We start from the raw sequence: 16775 nt of genomic DNA on the forward strand, positions 1-16775 counted from the left end.
GACTGATGACAACCCATTCTTGCATAATCAATGCTTGGAGTTTGTCAGAATTTGTGGAGGTTTTTATGTTCACCCGCCTCTTGAGGATTGACCACCGGTTCTTGATGGGATTTAAGGTCTGGGAAGTTTCCTGGCCATGGACCCAAAGTTTTGATGTTTTGTTCCCCAAGGCACTTGGTTATTACTTTTGCCTTCTGGCAAGGTGCTCCATCATGCAAGGCATTGTTCGTCACCAAACTGTTTTTGGATGGTTGGGAGAAGTTGCTCTCGGAGGATGTTTTTGGACCATTCTATATTAATGGCTGTGTTCTTGGGCAAAATTGTGAGTGAGCCCACTCCCTTGGCTGAGAAGCAACCCTACACATGAATGGTCTCAGGATGTTTTTTTCCAGATGCCCCAAACAATCTGAAAGGGGATTCATCAGAGAAAATGACTTTACCCTAGTCCTCAGCACTCCAATCCCTGTACCTATTGCAGAATATCAGTCTGCCCCTGACGTTTTTCCTGGAGAGAAGTGGCTTCTTTGGTGGCCTTCTTGACACCAGGCCATCTTCCAAAAGTCTTCGCCTCACTGTGCGTGCAGATGCACTCACACCTGCCTGCTGCCATTCCTGAGCAAGCGCTGCACTGGTGGTGCCCCTTTCCCACAGCTGAATCAACTGTAGAAGACTGTCCTGGTGCTTGCTGGACTTTCTTGGGTGCCCTGAAGCCTTCTTCACAAATGCAGTGGAAATGTTTTTTATGGGATTAAGTTCATTTTCATGGCAAAGAGGGACTTTGTAATTAATTGCAATTGATCTGATCACTCTCCATAAATTTCGGGAGTATATGCAATTTGCCATCATAAATACTAAGGCAGCAGACTTTGTGAAAAGTAATATTTATGTCATTCTCAAAACTCTTGACCATGGCTGTAGAGATAGATTTCACCCCAGGCCACTTGAAAACTGCGTTATCAGATGATTGCCGTTCATGCCGGTCAAGTCTGTCAGCTGTCAAAATGAGCTCTTTTGAATATCGGCAAAAATTGTTTAGTGGTTTATCACTCCTCAATGTGCCACATCCCTAAATCTAATAGAGAAAGAATGGACCCCTGGAGTGAGATTTTTAAGGCACTCAAAACGATCTATCTGTAGATATCAGTATAACTTAAACCTACCACGAGCAAGGTGACCAGGGATTCCCTGAGACCGTGTTTTGCTCTTAAACTTGTCATGGACTGTATATGTATACACTGCTGGAATTGCTGTAAGTAGAGGGCAATCCTTCTATCTTTTGCTCTATATACTTTTTGTAATGAACATAAGCCATTGGTATGCTGATACGCTGTGCTTACATTTTAGATGTATGTATCCTCCTTTATCTCTGACGAAGGAGACAAACACAGACTCCGAAATGCGTTGGGTTGAGGATATCCATCGATAGTACAATTTTGTATATGTACATTTCCAGTGTGTTCTGTTAATTCCATGTGCTTCCATTTTTTACACGATTTTAATCATGGTTTTCAAACTGTTATATTTTTATGGAACTTACACGTTTTGAGTGCCTTTAAAAATCTCACCCCAGGGGTCCATTCTTCCTCTCTTCTGAAAATCTGAGACAAAGGCTGGCCATAGGTGGAGTGATTTTTCATTCATGCAACCACATGTTGCAGGAAAGAAAATTGCTCGACTCCCATCCTCCCAAGGAGCTAATGTGTTCTTCCGGCGGGGGGGAGATGTCCCAACCGGGAGAACACTGGCAGTAATCACATGAAACATCCAACAGGCTGGTTGTACCCAAGTTGATCAATTGATGAACTTGAGTATAATCAGCCTGGCCATACATGGTTCAAATCTCAGCCGGTCCCTGCTAAACTGGCCGAGATTCAATCCATTTATGGCTGGCTTAGGGCAGCCATGGGTTGCAGGAAGAAAAATCGCTCGATTCCCCCATCAACACAGTCATTGTTGATGAGGGAATCCCTCCCACTGAGATATTGCAATTTCATGGCAGGGGGTGCGCTGAGAGGTGCGGGGAGCCATCTCTGCTGGGAGAACACAATGACCATCGCTGCAGCCGCTGGAAATAATCGCATGCTGAAAATCCACCATACTGGTTGTATGGAGTCAATGGATTAACTTGGGTACATTCAGCCTACCCATAGATGGTTTAAATCTCAGCTGGTCCCTGCTGTTTGCCTGCTATTACTTCTCCTGTCCACAAAAGCCTCTAGTGTCCTATCTGAGAATGATTTAAAGAATGATTTAAAGGGCTGCCTTTGATGAACTCTCCTTTGTGAATACTAGTTTCCCAGCTGAAATGATGCTTTGGCCTAGCTACCCAATAAAGGCATGGTCATGGGACAAGGAGGGGGTAACAGTTACAGGCTGGGCTTAATGGCCTGAAACCAAGGAAAGATGTGGCCTCAATGGAATGCTGCAAGCAATCTCAGACCGGGCACTGAAGAGGTTTTTATCGACAGGGGATGTAATTGCAAAATTCTGGTTTCTGACATTTAGAATGTATGACAGGCCCATTTTAAGAGTACTTTTGAGTATTAAATGATTTACTTACAGAAGGCTTTACCGTCTCCAATAGCAACTATTAATAATAATGTCTGCTTTTAGCATTAAATTCCAGGTCAATGCATCTTAAATGTTTTCTTTTTTTAGGCATTTCCCATGGCCACCATCTTCTCCAAAGACAACCTGTGAAGTTGTGGACATGCAGTGTAATCATGCTTCAGTTTTTGTGGCAGGTACTATATTTTCCATTTTAAGTGGTTTTCAGCTTTAGCCTCTTATCCAGACAGAAGAAAATCAGATTCTCACTTTCATGCAACCAAGTACTATAGTCTTAGCAGACCATGTGACTACCAGAGTACCCAAAGCACAGGGGGCCCAGCACTGTCTGTTAACACAGTGAGTTATGCTGGTAGCAAAAGCATTTGACAAATACATTTTGAAAGCATGAGAGAAAAAAAAAAAAAAAAAAAAAATATATATATATATATATATATATATATATATATATATATATATATATATATATATATACACACACATACAGTGGGAACGGAAAATATTCAGACCCCCTTACATTTTTCACTCTTTGTTATATTGCAGCCATTTGCTAAAATCACTTAATATTTTTCCTCATTAATGTACACACATCACCCCATATTGACAGAAAAACACAGAATTGTTGACATGTTTGCAGATTTATTAAAAAAGACAAAATGAAATATCACATGGTCCTAAGTATTCAGACCCTTTGCTCAGTATTTAGTAGAAGCACCCTTTTGATCTAATACAGCCATGAGTCTTTTTGGGAAAGATGCAACACGTTTTTCACACCTGGATTTGGGGATCCTCTGCCATTCCTCCTTGCAGATCCTCTCCAGTTCTGTCAGGTTGGATGGTAAACGTTGGTGGACAGCCATTTTTAGGTCTCTCCAGAGATGCTCAATTGGGTTTAAGTCAGGGCTCTGGCTGGGCCATTCAAGAACAGTCACGGAGTTGTTGTGAAACCACTCCTTCGTAATTTTAGCTGTGTGCTTAGGGTCATTGTCTTGTAGGAAGGTAAACCTTCGGCCAAGTCTGAGGTCATGAGCACTCTGGAGAAGGTTTTTGTCCAGGATACTCCTGTACTTGGCCGCATTCATCTTTCCCTCAATTGCAACCAGTGTCCTGTCCCTGCAGCTGAAAAACACCCCCACAGCATGATGCTGCCACCACCATGCTTCACTGTTGGGACTGTATTGGACAGGTGATGAGCAGTGCCTGGTTTTCTCTACACATACCGCTTAGAATTTTGGCCAAAAAGTTCTATATTGGTCTCATCAGACCAGAGAATCTTATTTCTCACCATCTTGGAGTCCTTCAGGTGTTTTTTTTAGCAAATTCCATGCGGGCTTTCATGTGTCTTGCACTGAGGAGAGGCTTCCGTTGGGCCACTCTGCCATAAAGCCCCGACTGGTGGAGGGCTGCAGTGATGGTTGACTTTCTTCAACCTTCTCCCATCTCCCGACTGCATCTCTGGAGCTCAGCCACAGTGATCTTTGGGTTCTTCTTTACCTTTCTCACCAAGGCTCTTCTCCCCCGATAGCTCAGTTTGGCTGACAGCCAGCTCTAGGAAGGGTTCTGGTCGTCCCAAACGTCTTCCACTTAAGGATTATGGAGGCCACTGTGCTCTTAGGAACCTTAAGTGCAGCAGAAATTTTTTTGGAACCTTGGCCAGATCTGTGCCTTGCCACAATTCTGTCTCTGAACTCTTCAGGCAGTTCCTTTGACCTCATGATTCTCATTTGCTCTGACATGCACTGTGAGCTGTAAGGTCTTATATAGACAGGTGTGTGGCTTTCCTAAGCAAGTCCAATCCGTATAATCAAACACAGCTGGATTCAAATGAAGGTGTAGAACCATCTCAAGGATGATCAGAAGAAATGGACAGCACCTGAGTTAAATATATGAGTGTCACAGCAAAGGGTCGGAATACTTAGGACCATGTGATATTTCAGTTTTTCTTTTTTAATAAATCTGCAAAAATGTCACCAATTCTGTGTTTTTCTGTCAATATGGGGTGCTGTGTGTACATTAATGAGGAGCCTAATGTGACTTAATGCATTGATTTAGGAAATTTATACCTATTACCACATTGCAGGAAGATACAATAAGTACTCCCGGAATTTACCACAGACCCCTTGGGTTATTGATGGAGAGAGGAAGATGGAGTCTTCAGTAGAGGAGCTGATAACAGAAAGGCTTATGGCGGTTTTTAAAGCTGACAGTAAGTATATCAAAGTTCAGGACATTGGTGATGTGTGTGTAACACCTTTAAAACTTAGTGAATGTCTCTGATTAAAATATATAGTGATTTCGCATTTTACCTAGTCCCTTCCACAGCTATCCTATCAATAAATTAAAGCACAGCATCCCCTAAGTGAAAACATCCTCATAACATTTAAGGGATAAGTTCACCTTTCTCAACATGTTACACCCATAATTAGGGTGTAACATGTAACATGTTCAGATTTACAAATAAAAGGTACTGCGCTTAGGAAAAGGAGTATATGTAAAATGAGGTTGCAGCCTCCCCTAAAAAACTCCCCAAAGGAAGCTCTTAAAAGTGAAAGTGTACCAAAGGTGGGGTGGTTGGCGCTACCTATGTGCAAAGAGGCATTCTATCAGGTCACCCTATATATAACCCAAAAAGACTCTACAGCTGATAGGGTCAGTGTGGTATAACTAGGTCCACACCCTATATAAGAGGTAAGTGGGTGTGTAAGTGCGCCTAAATAAGGGCAAACTAATACCTAAAAAAACACTATAGGTTGAATACACGCTGATGAAATTACACCAATACCCTGAAGAGTAATATCCCAGGTCACTCTTTATATGTCATGGGCAATTGGGTCACAATATTATATGATAATACCGCACCCAGCATATGGGGTGAGAAGATGTATGGGTCCACCTATTGAGGAATCTTCTATCTTAACCTCAAATAAGGATAAGTGTACAATAGTGCTCCTTCTGACACCTCTAAAAACATACTTGAAAAAAATATAATAAATTAAATAATAGGTAGTATTAGTGAATACACCCTGGTATTAAAAACAGAAAAAAAGCATGTTTGTGATATAAAGTCCAAAGTTCTTGTATATCCTGTGGCTGTAATGTTGTAAAATGTCCAAACACCACTAAGTGATAAAAACAAAAAGTCCTTCAAAATTAGGTGTAGTGAGAAAGAAGAAAATATGTAGTGACCAAAACATTTTTTTTTTTAAATATATAAAAAAAAATCAAAAAATATATGCATCAAAAGAAAAGAATCGCACCAGTTACACCAAAAATAAGTTGCATCAATTACAAAGAAACACACATATATGTGCACCCATTCCAAAAATAAATAATGTTTGTGTTTAAACAGATAAAAGTTTGTGTTTAAAAGAAATAATTGCAGGTGACTTTAGTGTTCATAACTCTTGACAGGTGACTTGCATGCTCCCCTTTATGGGTCCCCACTCACCAGCTCCTTTGACCCCTACAGGGGTAGTGCGCATATAGATCCGCAATCTAGGCCGATGTTCCCAGCTTCCAGCCTCTGCAGTATCTCAGGCGTCCCTTATAGCAGATGTATCCAAATAATTTCCTCATGGAAAGAAGAGATTGTCTCTCATAGTGTACTATCCACACAGTTCAATTTATTAAAAATGGTTAAAAAAACTCAAAAACATAAACCACAAAAAATAAATTAATAAGATAATCAAATCCAGAGTCCGTACAGTACAAGGTACACAAACCCAGCTCTATGTAACATGTTGTTTTAGCAGCAGCCCCACACCCCCTGATTTCCCTGCACTTGCTGTCACACGTTTAAAAAAACTGCAGCCGTCCTAGGCCCCACCCAAATGCGTCATTTATTCACAGAGGTGTTGGTTTGTAGTTTCAGTGAACTAACAGGGTGCTGTTGAGCACACTAGGTAGTTCATTGATGCTTCCTGTCAGTGTGCAACTGACTGCTTGTATGAGATACGAGCAGACCGATACACTGACAGTCTGCATGAGCCTGAGATTGCACCTATGATCTGCTGTTCGCAGGTGCAATGCTTTGTAGGCTCCTAGTAAAAAAAAAATATAATAAATGCACATTTTTTATACCTGCAAACAGATGTGCATTTCTTTATTTATTTATTTAATTATTTTTACAAAGGCAAACTTATGCTTTAACCATTCCCTACCAAAAACTTACCATCCAATCTAACCCCTTGAACAAGCCCTAACACTCCCCCCTCCCAACTCTTACACTGGCACTCAAGTAACACCTTAAAGAAGCCTTATCACTAAACTTCCTGTACCTGTTTAAGAGACTCTGAAGCTGATTAAAAAATAAAATAAATAAAAAGCATCACCTGCAAGAGTGTTAATGTTCACCTGTCCTGCTGCCCATTTCTCTAATATTACGTGTCCTGCAGAGCTACAGACTTTGGCAGAATATTCCAATACACTTACAGGTCGGATGCCTATGCATGCTGTAGTAACCCCTGTCTACTAGAGGACACAGTACTGACATAGGGACTGGTGGATAGAACCACAGCAAGTGGCGGTGGGCAGAGTGACCTCCACTCCTGGTAAGGTCAGATGTGAAGATTCTGTTGGTGGCTTATGGAGGCTGTAGCTCTGCAAGAGAGTTGAGTAAGGTTCGGAGAAATGGGAAGTGGGACAGGTGAGTATATAAACACTTCTCTTACAGATGGCGGTGCTTTTTTTTGTTTAGAAATCGTAGACCCTCAGAGTTTCTTTGATCTGTAAAGGGTGCTCTTTACACTTAAAGTATAGCTAAAGGCAAACTATTTTTTCCTGTTGAGGTCTACAGAACAGGAAGTGAAAGAAAACCCCTCCTTTTACGCTATCTAAAATGGGGGGCAAAAAAAAATTTAGCTTTAGTTTCCTCTTTTACCTCCCCTGAAGTATATCCTAAACACTTATGCTGCGTACACACGGTCAGATTTTCCGACAGGAAATGTTGGATGTGAGCTTGTTGTCGGAAAGTCCGACTGTGTGTATGCTGCATCGAACATTTGCTGTTAGACTTTCCGCCAACAAATGTTTGATAGCAGGTTCTCAAGTTTTCCGCCAACCAAACTTTATTGTTGGAAAGTCCAATCGTGTGTACACAAGTCCATCGCACAGAAGTTCACGCATGCTCGGAATCAAAATAAGTGTGTGAAAGTCACCGGTGCAAAATAACTCTTAATTTTCAAGCAATACCAAAAAACATATAAAGCTGGTTGCTGCAGTCAAGAAATAAATTCCTCTAATAGGTGAAATGAAAATAAAGAGTGTTGGCTGCGCTACCCCCAATATCATAACGCTTTTTTCCGTGAACTAGATCATATAAGTGACATAAATAAACAAGATGTAAATATGGCACAATAGTATATGGTCGCTATCACATATCATCACTCTTAATCATAACCATAAAAACAAAATATACTTCAAAATAACACCACTTAAACTTCCAATATCTGTGTATTAAGAGACTGTAAAACTCACATGTTCTGGTGCCCATGAGCCGGCACCAAGCTTATTCAGCAGTTTGAATGGATAAAGACGTATTGTGTTTTCCCAGCAGCCTTCTGGGAAAACACAATATGTCACATCACTTCCTGCCGGGCGAAAGCGAGATCTGAACCGCAAGCCGGGTGAGAACGAGGCTTGCACCGCACGCCGGCATAGGAAACACACGGCGACATCTTTATCCATTCAAACTGCTGGATAAGCTTGGTGCCGGCTCCTGGGCACCAGAACATGTGAGTTTTACAGTCTCTTTTTAATTGTTCATAAATAAACAGTGCTAGCATATTGCACAATGATCACTGTTGATTGTTTGTTTTTTATGAGGATTGATACTACTTGCTCATAATTGTATTGGGGACAGCATAAACAAGCAACACAAGTGGAATGGTTATCCCTTCTTAAATGAACCAAAGGCGCATTAATACCATTATCTGGTGAGTGGCCGATCAATGTGGTGGTGGTGTTGTCACTGAAGTGGTGTAATAGTCACAATGAATTACCAAGGAGGAATTAAGAGCACAGAAATAGCACATTCACAGTGGACCGTCCACACAGGGATTCACTGTCCAATTGGCACATCGCAAGCATCAGCATAAATTGGACATTATTATATAGAATTTAATACAGAGATACTGGAAGTTTAAGTGGTGTTATTTTGAAGTATATATTGTTTTTATGGTTATGATTAAGAGTGATGATATGTGATAGCGACCATATACTATTGTGCCATATTTACATCTTGTTTATTTATGTCACTTATATGATCTAGTTCACAGAAAAAAGTGGTCTATTTTATGTTATAATATTGGGGGTAGCGCAGCCAACACTATCTTTATTTTTATGCTCGGAATCAAGCAGAAGGGGGCGCACTGGCTATTGAACTTCCTTTTTCTCGGCTCGTCGTACGTGTTGTACGTCACCGCGTTCCCACGTTCATAATTGTTGGCCAACATTTGTGTGACCGTGTGTATGCAAGACAATTTTCAGCCAACAACCTTCAAACAAAAATCCAGGGTTTTGTTGGAGGAAAGTTTGATCGTGTGTACGGGGCATAAGGGCCCATTCTCGGCGTTGCACTGAACTAACGCGCGATATTGTTACCTGCTTTGCCAGTCATTGCAAATGGTATCCTAGCACACCTTAAAACGTGTGCTCTGGCACGCACCTCAAAGCAGAACAATGCACGGTGCCCTGTGACTTTCATTGTATTGTGGGAAAATGCATCCTGTCCTGTTTCTGTATGCATTGTGGTGTGTTTCAGCTCCATAGGCTGTTTAACACAATGCAATGCATAGCAACATGTGTGTTTTAACACATAGGGGTTAATTTACTAAAACTAGAGAGTGCACAATCTGGTGCAGCTGTGTATGGTAGCCAATCAGCTTCTAACTTCAACTTGCTCAATTTAACTTTGACCATAAGGCTCGATTCACACCTATGCATGTTGCTTTTGAGCGTTTTTGGAGGTTTTTTTTTCATGCTTGGCACGTTTTTGAGCAGCGTTTTTGTAGCGTTTTTGCCGCGTTTTTGCCGCGATTTGCGTTTTGCGTTTTTTTTTTTTTTTCATTTTTTTTTACAGTCTTAAAAAAAAATTACAAAAAAAAAAAATAAATAAAAAAACCGGCAAAAACGCACCAAAAACGCACCAAAAACGCTGCAAAAACGCTGCAAAAACGGTGCACTTGCGTTTTTGATGCTTGTCCATTGAAATCCATTACATGCAAAACGCTGCTTTTTGCATGAAAAAAAGTCCCCGACCCTTTCCAAAAACGCAGAGATACAAAAAAGCATTGATGTGAACATGTTCCATAGGAACCCATGTTAAAAAATTCCCATGCATTTCTGCAAAATGCAAAATGCATCAAAAAACGCGCTAGTGTGAATGGAGCCTAAGGCTGTATTCAGACCTGAGCGTTTTCAGCTCGTAAAATGCCAGAAAAAAAGCCCAACAAGCAAAATCCCATTCATTTCAATGGCACCTGTTCACATCTGAGCATTTTGTCACCTGAAGCAAAGCGCCTGAAAAATGCCCAAAGCTCAAAAAAGAACATGAGCTTCTTTGGGGCAGATTACAGGCATTTTTCTGCCTTTTACATTGGTGGCCTGAACAAAAACGAGTGACTTTGAAACTCTCAGGTGTGAATGCAGCCTAAAACTTAGAAGCTAATTGGTTAATATGCACATCTCCATCAGATTCTATGTGCTCCAGTTTTTTTTTTTAATCAGAAAAGTTTTATTTGTCATAAAAAAATAAAGAATTACAGAGGTACATTGTGCACAAATACTTTGTAAAATCTGCAGGTTATACATTAGCAAGAGTATTATGCCAGTTTGTTGGGCCTTGCACGGAACAAAGTTGTGATAGTTCTAACAATGTAGTTGAATCAGGTATGTTCTGTCAAAGCTTATTACATTAAATGCAGATTTATTGAGGATTAACAAAAAATAAAGACAGGAAATAAAAGGAGTATGGTGTACCCTGTGAGAACCATAAAGAGTAACAGTATTTTTTCCAAAACATATAAGTAGAGTTTTATTCAATACTTTAACCCATGTCTCGGCTCTTTTTTCCTTTTGGTTACCTTCTTACCCATGGTGTGCTTGTAAAGCCATTCTGTCTTATTGTGCTAATTTGGCTTGATCGTGTTGTAGTATCTTAGCATACGTGGCCGGGGGGGGGGGGGGGGGGGCTCAGCCCCCGGGCTACCTTGTCACCTAATTTGTTTTTAAGTACAGGTGTCAGGTGACTGTGTCCACTTGTCCCATATTTGCTCATATTTTAGGGGGCAACCTCTGTGTATGTAGATCAGTTTTTTATAGGGTAGTGTATTGTTGACCTCAGCTAGCCAGTGTGGGAACTCCGGAGGATTAGGTCTCATCCAGGCCCTAGCGATGACTTTTCGAGCTGAAAAGAGTGTTTCGTGCACAAAGACCTTTTGGAATTTATTTATTTCGGGATCTGATAAAATACCCAATAGGCAGAGTTTGGGCTGCAGTGTTACGGGGGAGCCCATTGTGTCGTGGAGGAATCTCACCACTTGTACCCAGTATGCCTGGATTTGGGGGCACTGCCACAATAAATGAAAAAAGGTTCCGGTAGCTTGGTTACAAATTATGCACATTGTGGATTGACCCTCCCTGTATTTGGACAATCTTAATGGCGTGAGGTATGCTCTGTGGATCATGAAAAGTTGGGTCAAGCGGTCTGACAGTCTGGGGGACACTAGTTTGCATGCGTCTAGAGCATCACTCCATTCGTCGTCTGCCAGTGTGCCTACCTCTCCTTCCCACCTTGTTTTCAGGGCGTAGGCTGATGAAGTAGCCTGTGGTATCGTTAGCATTGAGTAGAACTGGGAGATTAGTTTTTTTGGGTCAGGGCATTTCACTGCTTCCATTAATGGGTTGCCTACCATGTGACATTCCCCCGAAGGGAACTGCGCGTAAAAAGCATGACGCAATTGCATGTACCTGAAAAGCATTTGGTTTGGGAGCATGTATTCTGTTTTTAGCCTATCAAACGTTTTTAGCCTGTCGTGGTGTACAATATGTAGTAGATAAATGATCCCTCTGGAGCTCCATAGTTCACTGTCTGGTAGCACATCAAACTCAGGGAGGTTCGAATTGTGCCACAGAGGAGTGAACTCGTTAATTGTTGGTAGTTGGAGTCTATGCATGGACAGATTCCATATTTTGGTATAGTGATAAGGTAGTGTTTTACGGTTGGTGTTCCTGTCTGCCCCTGTGGCTTTCCCCGCTATCACAGTTAGTGGGTCCTGTGACACCTGGGACCACCCTGGGCACACTAAGTGTAGGAATCTTTTCCTGTCTGTCTTATCCACATGGAATAGCTGGGATAGCTGCGCTGCGATGTAATAAATATTAAGGTCCGGCACAGCCATTCCCGCCAGGTCCGTGGGGTTTTTAAGTTTCTGCCATGCTATTTTATGTCTTTTATTGCCCCATACAAATGGCTTTATGATGGCTTCCATCAGCTTGAAATGCCTAAGCACCAGGTATATTGGCGAGTGCCAGATCATGTAGAGAATTTTAGGTAGGAGGACCATTTTGGTCAAATTAATTCGTCCCATTACTCCCAGTGGAAGGCGGGCCCACACCTGTGTTTTGTGCTTAAGCATTGCAAACAGTGGGGTTATGTTGAGTGTCTCGTAGTCTGCTGGGTCTTTTGTGGTTTTTATACCCAAGTATTTTATAGTGTCTACTCTCTGCAGGGGTAGTTCGGCCCTGTCCCTGGGTTGCGGGAAGCTGTCAAGAGGTAATATCTGGGATTTGTCCCAGTTGATCCGGAGGCCGGAGAACCTGCCGAATCGTTCTATAAGGTCCAGTGCTAGGGGTAAGGAACTCTCAGAGTCATCCAGGTATAGCAGGGTGTCGTCTGCGTAGGTGCTGATTTTTTCGGTCACATCTCCCCTGCTAAGTCCTTTAATTTCGGGGTGTGCCCGGATGGCCTCGGCCAAGGGCTCTGCCGCCAGTGCATACAGTAGAGGCGACAGAGGGCACCCCTGCCTCGTGCCCCTAGATAACAGGAATTGGTCAGATGGTAGTCCGTTCGCTAATACCCTTGCTGATGGAGATTGGTACAAGAGTTGTACCCATTTTATAAAATTAGGGCCAAATCCGAATCTGCCCAGGCACCTCCACAGGTATTCCCATTCCACTGAATCGAACGCCTTGGCTGTATCCAAGGCGACGATTATTCTGGACCCTATATTGTCATGTGTGGCTTGTAGGTTTATGAACAGTCTTCTAAGATTGAAGGATGTATTTCTGCCCGGCATAAACCCCGCTTGATCACTATGAATTAAGGAAAGGATTACTTTATTGAGGCGGATGGCTAGAATTTTTGCAAGGATTTTTATGTCTACTTGAAGTAGAGATATGGGGCGGTAGGACTCGGGAATAAGTGGGTCCTTCCCAGGTTTGGGGATTAATACTATGGTGGCCTCTCTCATGGATGCTGGTAGTCTAGAGTCCTTGAATATGGCCTCATATAGCTGTAGCAGTCTGGGGATCAGTACTTCCGAGTATGTGGAGTAGAACTCCACTGGTAGGCCGTCCGAGCCCGGGGACTTCGAGGCCGGGAATTCCGCCAGGGCTCCCGATACCTCGTCTATTGTCAGTGGGGCTTCTAGTTCCTCAACTTGTTCCGCAGAGAGCTGGGGGATTGTCAGCTCTCCTAGGAATGTTTCTATTGGGGTGGTGTCGGGTGAGGCTGTTGTTGTGTAGAGTTTGTGGAAGAATTTTTTAAAGATATCTGTAACTCTATGTGGTTCTGTTTCTATAGCTCCACTGGATGAACGCAGTGAGATTACCACAGGGGGTCTATCCTCGCTATGTATCAAATATGCAAGGAGTTTTCCCGCCCGTTCCCCATGCTCGAATGACCTTTGCCTATGGAAAAAAAGTTTTCTTTTGGACTTTTCGTAGTGTAGCTGGGTCAACACCCTTGAACAAAGTTTGAGGTTGTCAGCTCTATCTGCAGTGGGGGCCTCGAGAAATGTCTTTTCAGCATCCCGGAGGCTCTCCTCCGCCTTAATTATAGCCGATTCTGACACTCTTTTAAGGTTGTTAATTCTGTTGGTTAGTATCATACGTGCGTGTTTCTTGAATGCCTCCCACACTACCTGAACCGAGGCGGACCCCTCGTTGATGTGAAAGTAGTTTCCCCACTCCGTCGAGAGGTCATCCTCCTCCGGCAACAGTGTCAGCCAGAAGGGGTTTAACCTCCACGACGTCGGAGGACGGTTGTGGGGGACGGAAAGCATGGCCCAGTAAGGGCAGTGATCCGATAGGGACCTAGGAGAGAAGCCCGCGTCCAACAGTCTAGGGAGGAGCACTTTAGATACCAATATTAGGTCTATTCGGGACATGGCTCGGTGGGACGTGGAGAAGCAGGAAAATCGCTTGTCTGCAGGGTTCCTGGTCCTCCACGTATCCACTAGGTTAAAATCAGATAGGAGTCTGGCAAATCTTGTGGGGTGTGACGCCATTGGTTCTGTAGTCGACGTGTTGAGTCTGTCTATGGCTGGATCTAGAACGTTATTGAAGTCACCGAGCCACACAGCAGGGGTGCCAGGATGCAAAGCCATGAAGTCGAACCCAGCAGCAATGACACCCGCGCTGAACGGCGGTGGTACATAGAACGCCATAAGGAGAAGCGTATCCCCGTGTATCTTAGCTTTCAGTAAAACATACCTGCCCAATGAGTCGACCACTGAGTCCTGGAGCTCAAAATGAGTGCTTTTAGCGATTAAAATTGAGACTCCCCTAGATAGTGTAGTGTGTGTTGAATGGTACGCCCATCCAATCCACGGTCTCTTAAGCACTCTATGTGCGAGGCCTTCAGCGTGTGTTTCTACCAGAGCCACCACATCAGCTCTCTGTTTTTTTAGTATTGAAAACACCGCCGACCTTTTAATGGGCTCCCTGAGCCCACGGATATTCCATGTAATAAATTTTAAGTTAGTCATTTGGATGTGTGCATGTAGTATTGAGCCCCAGGACCCAGATCCCCCCCCCATCCCCCAAATTGCCTAGCACATACACCGAAAAATGTGACCGGTAACAAGAACACCATGAGGTTATTGTGATAGCAATCAAATGGTTTAGACTTTGGGTAGAATAGTAGAACATTCGGAAATCTGAAAACCCCTTCCCCCCTCCCCGCTCTGCACCTTCCAAACCTGGTGCGAGCTTCAATCCCGAACTGCCAACTGGGCATAAACATTGTCCCACCTGTGGAAAAAAGGTTAGAACATGAACATGTGTGAATGGCAGTTGCTATACTAGGGTTACCAATAGTCTTGGAAGTCCCAAGTCGCATGCGTAGCGTTGCCGGAGATGGTTTGCTCCATTTCAGGTGGTAAACTGTATTGCGTGGGGCGAAAATACGCTGCGTGTCGTTGCGCATTTTAGGACTTTACTCGCCATTCTTGGTGAGTACTTTGTAGACGTTGTCAAGCTCCGTCGGTTGCCTATGTGGACCCTGTTAGGGTGAGTATGGGTAAGTAGCTGAGGTATGTCTTGGTGGCGTGGGGCTGCAAAACGCCCATTGAACAGTTGCTCTAGGTGGTATGTGGTATAAGATCTCATTGTTTGTTGTCATCTGGGTGCTCTTGAAGGGATATATTGCTGCGGTGTTGGTTAAAGTCCGGTCGTAGTCCATGATGTGTAAGGGTATATCCAGTCCCTGTAGAGGTGAAAAGAGGTTATCCGTCCCCGGAGAATAGGAGGGGGAATAAGAAGGGAGTGTAGGGACGGGCAATCCATCCCATGATTTTTTGCGTGAAGGTTCAAACTTAAATTCAATCCGTAGAGAGGGACTGAGTGCAGGAGAGTGGAAGATCCCCAGGGACCACAGGGGCATATAGGTGAGCAAAAGTGAGGCTGAGACTTATCCGTGGTTTTCCCTCTGTTCCAGCCAGGCGATGGCGGCTTCCGGGTCCTCAAAAAAGTGTGCTCTGTCCTCTCCCTCTACCCGGAGGCGGGCCGGGAAAAGCATGGCGTATTTGATGTTTTTGATGCGGAGGCGCCTTTTGACCTCCATAAATGTGCGCCTTTTCCGCTGCACCTCTGCAGAAAAGTCTGGATAAATCGCTATCATTTTGTTTCCCAAAGGGATGTTCCCTTTCAGTCTGCTGAGGCGAAGTATGGCATCCCTATCCCTGTAGTTCAGGAACTTCGCAATAAAGGTGCGTGGGGGGGCTCCAGGTGGTGGTAGTCTGCCCGACATGCGGTGTGCCCGCTCTACTACAAATGTAGGGGAAAAGGAATCTCTGCCGTATGTATCGCAGAGCAGATTTTCAAGAAACGTGGGGGGGTCTCTCCCCTCTGACCCCTCAGGGAGACCCACAAATCTGAGGTTGCATCGCCTGAGGCGATTCTCGATGTCATCTTGTTTCTGAATCAATTGATTCACTTGATGCTGCAGCTCAGATGTTGTATTTTGCAGGGGGGGGAGGGAGTCCTCCATATTGCTCAGCCTGTTCTCTGCCTCAGTGACCCTGCCTTTTAGTTTTTGAAAATCTTGTCTTACCAGTGAAATGTCCACCTTAACCTCTTCTATCCGCGCTGTGAGGGATGTCTGGCATACTGTTACGGCTTCCTGGCATGATGAGATCGCCTCCAGCACCCTCGCTGTGTCAGTCCCAGCAGGAGGTTCTTCGTCCGGCGCGGCGGCGCCATCTTGGCTGGAGGGGTCCGTGCCTGGCCGGCGGTATTGCTCAAGTTTTGCGGCCGCAGCAGATGCCTTTTTGGTAGGTGACATGGCTCCTGTAAGTTGCCGGTACAGCGGCGGTATGTTCAGGGCTAAAGAAAGTCGTTTGTCGGTCCCAGGATGTGAGAAACGGATCAATGGCCGGCGGAGCTCTGTCTAGTTGCGTCCTACTGCATGCCGCTCCAGGCCACGCCCCATGTGCTCCAGTTTTAGTAAATCTCCCCCACAGTGTTGTGGTGTGACTGAGCCCCTAATCCCCCTCTCCAAGGCATTTTAACACTTGTTCTGCTGCACAGACAACTTATCTTCTCCTGGGATCCTCTTTGCCAAGAACATATGGGTCCCACTCTGAAGGCATGCAGGGGTAATTTATATAGGCAATAGTTAAAATATGTACAAACAAAATAATAATTCAACCACATGTTCTTTGGCACAATTATATATATTGACATTGCATCTCTTCAATTTCATTCTA

At 43.7% G+C, this 16775-nt stretch overlaps 1 protein-coding gene across 1 annotated transcript in view; it reads left to right on the plus strand.

Moving 5' to 3' along the window:
• Nucleotides 1-16775, plus strand: part of PUS10 (pseudouridine synthase 10) — a 145595-nt gene that overhangs the window by 70695 nt on the left and 58125 nt on the right. The window contains exons 11-12 of the mRNA XM_073628101.1: nucleotides 2659-2744; nucleotides 4649-4774. Coding sequence (XP_073484202.1) covers nucleotides 2659-2744; nucleotides 4649-4774 — 212 coding nt within the window. The remainder of the gene's footprint in view (nucleotides 1-2658; nucleotides 2745-4648; nucleotides 4775-16775) is intronic.

The sequence above is a fragment of the Aquarana catesbeiana genome, linkage group LG04, assembly GCF_042186555.1.
Source record: "Aquarana catesbeiana isolate 2022-GZ linkage group LG04, ASM4218655v1, whole genome shotgun sequence".
Classification (NCBI taxonomy): domain Eukaryota; kingdom Metazoa; phylum Chordata; class Amphibia; order Anura; family Ranidae; genus Aquarana; species Aquarana catesbeiana.